Source organism: Oncorhynchus mykiss, chromosome 21, assembly GCF_013265735.2.
Source record: "Oncorhynchus mykiss isolate Arlee chromosome 21, USDA_OmykA_1.1, whole genome shotgun sequence".
NCBI classification, from domain to species: Eukaryota; Metazoa; Chordata; class Actinopteri; order Salmoniformes; family Salmonidae; genus Oncorhynchus; species Oncorhynchus mykiss.
The window spans coordinates 9,096,960-9,104,857 of NC_048585.1; the positions used below are offsets into that span (position 1 = coordinate 9,096,960).

Sequence of the window (7,898 nt, forward strand, 5' to 3'; positions counted from 1 at the left end):
GACATGTTTAGTAGGTGACCTACCTAGCTGACCTCTAGACCTACCTAGCTGACCTCTAGACATGTTTAGTAGGTGACCTACCTAGCTGACCTCTAGACATGTTTAGTAGGTGACCTACCTAGCTGACCTCTAGACATGTTTAGTAGGTGACCTACCTAGCTGACCTCTAGACATGTTTAGTAGGTGACCTACCTAGCTGACCTCTAGACATGTTTAGTAGGTGACCTACCTAGCTGACCTCTAGACATGTTTAGTAGGTGACCTCCCTAGCTGACCTCTAGACATGTTTAGTAGGTGACCTACCTAGCTGACCTCTAGACATGTTTAGTAGGTGACCTACCTAGCTGACCTCTAGACATGTTTAGTAGGTGACCTACCTAGCTGACCTCTAGACATGTTTAGTAGGTGACCTCCCTAGCTGACCTCTAGACATGTTTAGTAGGTGACCTCCCTAGCTGAACTCTAGACATGTTTAGTAGGTGACCTCCCTAGCTGACCTCTAGACATGTTTAGTAGGTGACCTACCTAGCTGACCTCTAGACATATTTAGTAGGTGACCTCCCTAGCTGACCTCTAGACACGTTTAGTAGGTGACCTACCTAGCTGACCTCTAGACATGTTTAGTAGGTGACCTCCCTAGCTGACCTCTAGACATGTTTAGTAGGTGACCTCCCTAGCTGACCTCTAGACATGTTTAGTAGGTGACCTACCTAGCTGACCTCTAGACATGTTTAGTAGGTGACCTCCCTAGCTGACCTCTAGACCTCCCTAGCTGACCTCTAGACACGTTTAGTAGGTGACCTACCTAGCTGACCTCTAGACATGTTTAGTAGGTGACCTCCCTAGCTGACCTCTAGACATGTTTAGTAGGTGACCTACCTAGCTGACCTCTAGACATGTTTAGTAGGTGACCTCCCTAGCTGACCTCTAGACCTCCCTAGCTGACCTCTAGACACGTTTAGTAGGTGACCTACCTAGCTGACCTCTAGACATGTTTAGTAGGTGACCTCCCTAGCTGACCTCTAGACATGTTTAGTAGGTGACCTCCCTAGCTGACCTCTAGACATGTTTAGTAGGTGACCTCCCTAGCTGACCTCTAGACATGTTTAGTAGGTGACCTCCCTAGCTGACCTCTAGACATGTTTAGTAGGTGACCTCCCTAGCTGACCTCTAGACATGTTTAGTAGGTGACCTCCCTAGCTGACCTCTAGACATGTTTAGTAGGTGACCTACCTAGCTGACCTCTAGACATGTTTAGTAGGTGACCTCTCTAGCTGACCTCTAGACATGTTTAGTAGGTGACCTCCCTAGCTACACACAGATATTATAATGGTAAAACATCTCTTCAATCGGTTAGTTTTCCCGTCTCCAGGTTTTCGGAGGACTTCTCATTCCACAGGTAGTTTAAACTACAGACTTTGGGTCCAATGTTTACTTCGTCTGGGAAAAATGACTGGAAAACAGTGTTTTGTTTAGTAAAACAATTCTACTCCAACACGGGGACAGTAGCAGCAGTGTGGCGACTACAGACATGTCATGCTGTGTGTGTAGATGGATGACGAGACTATCAGTTCGTCTGTCCAGACACAACCACAAAATCAAATCATATTTTTGCAGGAATCTCCTTGCGAATGATTTTGCCGAAGATTGTATCTCCGCCGGGCTGGGCAACCTGAGCTTTTGCTATCTCACAACCACTACAACCACTGTCCTGTCAGTTCGTCTGTCCTGCAGTTCCAGACACAACCACTAGAGGGACGGGAGGAGAGACTTCAGTCAGTTCTCCTGTCCTGTCAGTTTGTCTGTCCTGCAGTTCCAGACACAACCACTAGAGGGACGGGAGGAGAGACTTCAGTCAGTTCTACTGTCCTGCAGTTCCAGACACAACCACTAGAGGGACGCGAGGAGAGACTTCAGTCAGTTCTACTGTCCTGCAGTTCCAGACACAACCACTAGAGGGACGGGAGGAGAGACTTCAGTCAGTTCTACTGTCCTGCAGTTCCAGACACAACCACTAGAGGGACGGGAGGAAAACTTCAATATGAAATGCCTGCACAGGATGAGATGTACAGGATACTAACCAATACATTGGCTTAATGTGTCATTTTTTGGGTACATCAGAAATGTTGTGGTCTGTTCTCACTGGGGTTCTGGTTGGCCAGTTCAACCCACTGATGTGTTATGTGGCTGGGAATGTGTCACTATGGGAAATGTTTAGGAAACTGGGGAGAGCATTGACCAGAAGTCTATGGCAAGTCAATCACCAGTCATGTTGAATCACCTTATAGAGAATCACAAGTCATGTTGAATCACCTTGTAGAGAATCACAAGTCATGTTGAATCACCTTGTAGAGAATCACAAGTCATGTTGAATCACCTTGTAGAGAATCACCAGTCATGTTGAATCACCTTGTAGAGAATCACAAGTCATGTTGAATCACCTTGTAGAGAATCACCAGTCATGTTGAATCACCTTGTAGAGAATCACAAGTCATGTTGAATCACCTTGTAGAGAATCACCAGTCATGTTGAATCACCTTGTAGAGAATCACAAGTCATGTTGAATCACCTTGTAGAGAATCACAAGTCATGTTGAATCTCCTTGTAGAGAATCACAAGTCATGTTGAATCACCTTGTAGAGAATCACAAGTCACGTTGAATCACCTTGTAGAGAATCACAAGTCATGTTGAATCACCTTGTAGAGAATCACCAGTCATGTTGAATCACCTTGTAGAGAATCACAAGTCATGTTGAATCACCTTGTAGAGAATCACAAGTCATGTTGAATCACCTTGTAGAGAATCACCAGTCATGTTGAATCACCTTGTAGAGAATCACAAGTCATGTTGAATCACCTTGTAGAGAATCACCAGTCATGTATTCACTGCTTTTGACAAGACACACAATCTGTCTGATATTGCAACATTTTATTTTTTCCAACACACACACACATACACACACACACACACACACACACACACACACACACACACACACACACACACACACACACACACACACACACACACACACACACACACACACACACACACAGAGACATCCATTAAAACTCTGTGATGATAATCCTAGTAGCAGATCATCCCTCTAATTTAAGTGACACAATGCACAATAATGGCAGCAATGAGAAACAAGCCTGACTGGACTGATGCACACTGAGTAACAGAGAACTGTGAAACGTGTACAGTACCCGACGAGTAACGTCTGTGTTTCTCTCCCTGGTTCCAGCCAGTCATACAGTACCCAACGAGTAACGTCTGTGTTTTGTCTGTCAGTAGCTGTGACAGCCAGTCATATACAGTACCCGACGAGTAACGTCTGTGTTTTGTCTGTCAGTAGCTGTGACAGCCAGTCATATACAGTACCCGACGAGTAACGTCTGTGTTTTATCTGTCAGTAGCTGTGACAGCCAGTCATATACAGTACCCGACGAGTAACGTCTGTGTTTTGTCTGTCAGTAGCTGTGACAGCCAGTCATATACAGTACCCGACGAGTAACGTCTGTGTTTTGTCTGTCAGTAGCTGTGACAGCCAGTCATATACAGTACCCGACGAGTAACGTCTGTGTTTTGTCTGTCAGTAGCTGTGACAGCCAGTCATATAGTACCCGACGAGTAACGTCTGTGTTTTGTCTGTCAGTAGCTGTGACAGCCAGTCATATACAGTACCCGACGAGTAACGTCTGTGTTTTGTCTGTCAGTAGCTGTGACAGCCAGTCATATACAGTACCCGACGAGTAACGTCTGTGTTTTGTCTGTCAGTAGCTGTGACAGCCAGTCATCCCTCCCTGGTTCCAGCCAGTCATACAGTACCCGACCCTCCACACACTGGCTTTCTGCCTGCATCCCAAATGGCACCCTATTCTCTAGGGCAGTGTTTCCCAACTCCGGTCCTCCAGTACTCCCAACAGCCCAACTCCGGTCCTCCAGTACCTCCAACAGCCCAACTCCAGTCCTCCAGTCCTCCCAACAGTGTTTTCCAACTCCAGTCCACCAGTACTCCCAACAGTGTTTCCCAACTCCAGTACTCCAGTACCCCCAACAGCCCAACTCTGGTCCTCCAGTGTCCCCAAAAGTGTTTCCCAACTTCGGGCCTCCAGTACTCCCAACAGCCCAACTCCAGTCCCCCAACAGCCCAACTCCAGGCCTCCAGTACTCCCAACAGTGTTTCCCAACTCCGGGCCTCCAGTACTCCCAACAGCCCAACTCCAGTGCTCCCAACAGTGTTTCCCAACTCCGGTCCTCCAGTACTCCCAACAGCCCAACTCCAGTCCTCCAGTATCCCCAACAGCCCAACTCCAGTCCTCCAGTACTCCCAACAGCCCAACTCCGGTCCTCCAGTATCCCCAACAGTACATATGTTTGTTGTGGTCCCGGAGAAGCACCTGATTCTATTTGACACCCAACTTGCCTTGACAAGTTGAATCAGGTGTTTTTGTCCAGGGGGTACTGGAGTTGGGCTGTTGGGGTACTGGTGTTGGGCTGTTGGGGTACTGGTGTTGGGCTGTTGGGGTACTGGTGTTGGGCTGTTGGGGTACTGGAGTTGGGCTGTTGGGGTACTGGTGTTGGGCTGTTGGGGTACTGAGTTGGGCTGTTGGGGTACTGGAGTTAGTCTGTTGGGGTACTGGAGTTGGGCTGTTGGGGTACTGGTGTTGGGCTGTTGGGGTACTGGAGTTGGGCTGTTGGGGTACTGAAGTTGGGCTGTTGGAGGGTACTGGAGTTGGGCTGTTGAGGGTACTGTAGTTGGGCTGTTGGGGGTACTGGAGTTGGGAAACAGTAGTGCACTATATAGGGAATAGGGCCCTGGTCTAAAGTAGTGCACTATATATGGAATAGGGCCTGGTCTAAAGTAGTGTACTATATAGGGAATAGGGCCCTGGTTTATAGTAGTGCACTATATAGGGAATAGAGCTCTGGTCTAAAGTAGTGCACTATATAGGGAATAGGTTGTAATTTGGGATGTCCCCTTTCTGCTCCAGCAGGAAGATAACATGCAGTAAAACCCTTCCATTTTGCTCCAAAAGGACGTGTTACTGCAGCTATGATAGAATAACCTCAACTAGGCTCTTCTGGCTCATGTTACGCTCACTGACACACTCCAGTTACACAATGAGTGGGTGGTACATCGAGAAACAGAGTTGTTCCAGAATGAGTACATGGAGAAACAGAGTTGTTCCAGAATGAGTACATGGAGAAACAGAGTTGTTCCAGAATGAGTACATGGAGAAACAGAGTTGTTCCAGAATGAGTACATGGAGAAACAGAGTTGTTCCAGAATGAGTACATGGAGAAACAGAGTTGTTCCAGAATGAGTACATGGAGAAACAGAGTTGTTCCAGAATGAGTACATGGAGAAACAGAGTTGTTCCAGAATGAGTGGGTAGTACATGGAGAAACAGAGTTGTTCCAGAATGAGAACATGGAGAAACAGAGTTGTTCCAGAATGAGTACATGGAGAAACAGAGTTGTTCCAGAATGAGTACATGGAGAAACAGAGTTGTTCCAGAATGAGTACATGGAGAAACAGAGTAGTTCCAGAATGAGTACATGGAGAAACAGAGTTGTTCCAGAATGAGTACATGGAGAAACAGAGTTGTTCCAGAATGAGTACATGGAGAAACAGAGTTGTTCTAGAATGAGTGGGTGGTACATGGAGAAACAGAGTTGTTCCAGAATGAGTACATGGAGAAACAGAGTTGTTCCAGAATGAGTACATGGAGAAACAGAGTTGTTCCAGAATGAGTACATGGAGAAACAGAGTTGTTCCAGAATGAGTGTGTTGTACATGGAGAAACAGCGTTGTTCCAGAATGAGTACATGGAGAAACAGAGTTGTTCCAGAATGAGTACATGGAGAAACAGAGTTGTTCCAGAATGAGTGTGTTGTACATGGAGAAACAGAGTTGTTCCAGAATGAGTGTGTTGTACATGGAGAAACAGCGTAGTTCCAGAATGAGTGTGTTGTACATGGAGAAACAGAGTTGTTCCAGAATGAGTGTGTTGTACATGGAGAAACAGAGTAGTTCCAGAATGAGTACATGGAGAAACAGCGTAGTTCCTGAATGAGTGTGTTGTACATGGAGAAACAGAGTAGTTCCAGAATGAGTACATGGAGAAACAGCGTAGTTCCTGAATGAGTACATGGAGAAACAGCGTTGTTCCTGAATGAGTACATGGAGAAACAGCGTAGTTCCTGAATGAGTACATGGAGAAACAGCGTAGTTCCTGAATGAGTACATGGAGAAACAGCGTAGTTCCTGAATGAGTGTGTTGTACATGGAGAAACAGAGTAGTTCCAGAATGAGTACATGGAGAAACAGCGTAGTTCCTGAATGAGTACATGGAGAAACAGAGTTGTTCCAGAATGAGTGTGTTGTACATGGAGAAACAGAGTTGTTCCTGAATGAGTGTGTTGTACATGGAGAAACAGCGTAGTTCCAGAATGAGTACATGGAGAAACAGAGTTGTTCCAGAATGAGTACATGGAGAAACAGAGTTGTTCCTGAATGAGTGTGTTGTACATGGAGAAACAGCGTAGTTCCTGAATGAGTACATGGAGAAACAGAGTTGTTCCAGAATGAGTGTGTTGTACATGGAGAAACAGCGTTGTTCCAGAATGAGTACATGGAGAAACAGAGTTGTTCCAGAATGAGTACATGGAGAAACAGAGTTGTTCCAGAATGAGTGTGTTGTACATGGAGAAACAGCGTAGTTCCTGAATGAGTGTGTTGTACATGGAGAAACAGAGTTGTTCCTGAATGAGTGTGTTGTACATGGAGAAACAGCGTAGTTCCAGAATGAGTACATGGAGAAACAGAGTTGTTCCAGAATGAGTACATGGAGAAACAGAGTTGTTCCTGAATGAGTGTGTTGTACATGGAGAAACAGCGTAGTTCCTGAATGAGTACATGGAGAAACAGAGTTGTTCCAGAATGAGTGTGTTGTACATGGAGAAACAGCGTTGTTCCAGAATGAGTACATGGAGAAACAGAGTTGTTCCAGAATGAGTACATGGAGAAACAGAGTTGTTCCAGAATGAGTGTGTTGTACATGGAGAAACAGCGTAGTTCCTGAATGAGTGTGTTGTACATGGAGAAACAGAGTTGTTCCTGAATGAGTACATGGAGAAACAGAGTTGTTCCTGAATGAGTGTGTTGTACATGGAGAAACAGCGTAGTTCCTGAATGAGTACATGGAGAAACAGCGTAGTTCCTGTCATCAGGAATATATATACAGTGTGTCAGATGGAGAACTGCGTTAATAGAAGCCCTGTCATGTAACTAGTGATGCACATTTCTGATAACTTTCACAAAAGTCACAGCTTTTCCAGAAATCCTGTTTGGAGGATTTCCAGATTTCCTTCTAATTACCTCCTGATTCCGGGAATCTTCCAACTTTTGGAACTCTAAACCCATGTAATTTAACCTATGTAATGTAAGGTCAATATGAGTTCAGGGTGGTTGACCCTTCACCTCTGTAAACACTTGGTGCTCCTCTAACTAAGGAGTGGTCAGACAGACGGCTGGACAGAGACAGATGAGCTGGAGACGGACAGATGGACAGAGACAGATGAGCTGGAGACGGACATATGGACAGAGACAGATGAGCTGGACAGAGACAGATGAGCTGGAGACGGACAGATGGACAGAGACAGATGAGATGGACAGAGACAGATGAGCTGGACAGAGACAGATGAGATGGACAGAGACAGATGAGCTGGACAGAGACAGATGAGCTGGACGGAGACAGATGAGCTGGACAGAGACAGATGAGCTGGAGACGGACATATGGACAGAGACAGATGAGCTGGACAGAGACAGATGAGCTGGAGACGGACAGATGGACAGAGACAGATGAGATGGATAGAGACAGATGAGCTG

General features: G+C 45.9%; 1 protein-coding gene across 4 annotated transcripts; it reads right to left on the reverse strand.

Moving 5' to 3' along the window:
* Positions 1 to 4,867: 4,867 nt before the first annotated feature.
* On the reverse strand, positions 4,868 to 7,657 carry LOC118942864. Of its 4 annotated transcripts, none has more exons than XM_036956783.1 (3): positions 7,231 to 7,651; positions 6,454 to 7,198; positions 4,875 to 5,288 (listed from the first exon to the last, which is right to left on the reverse strand). In XM_036956783.1, the coding sequence occupies exons 1-3, from the start codon at positions 7,235 to 7,237 to the stop codon at positions 5,105 to 5,107; spliced, it is 936 nt and encodes a 311-aa protein (XP_036812678.1). In that variant the 5' UTR covers positions 7,238 to 7,651; the 3' UTR covers positions 4,875 to 5,104. The 4 variants fall into 4 exon arrangements, with proteins under 4 accessions (XP_036812676.1, XP_036812677.1, XP_036812678.1 ...); XM_036956780.1 differs by lacking the exon at positions 4,875 to 5,288 and adding an exon at positions 5,627 to 5,804 and having other exon boundaries at positions 5,837 to 7,198; positions 7,231 to 7,657; XM_036956781.1 differs by having other exon boundaries at positions 4,868 to 5,804; positions 5,869 to 7,657.
* Between the last annotated feature and the right edge of the window lie 241 nt (positions 7,658 to 7,898).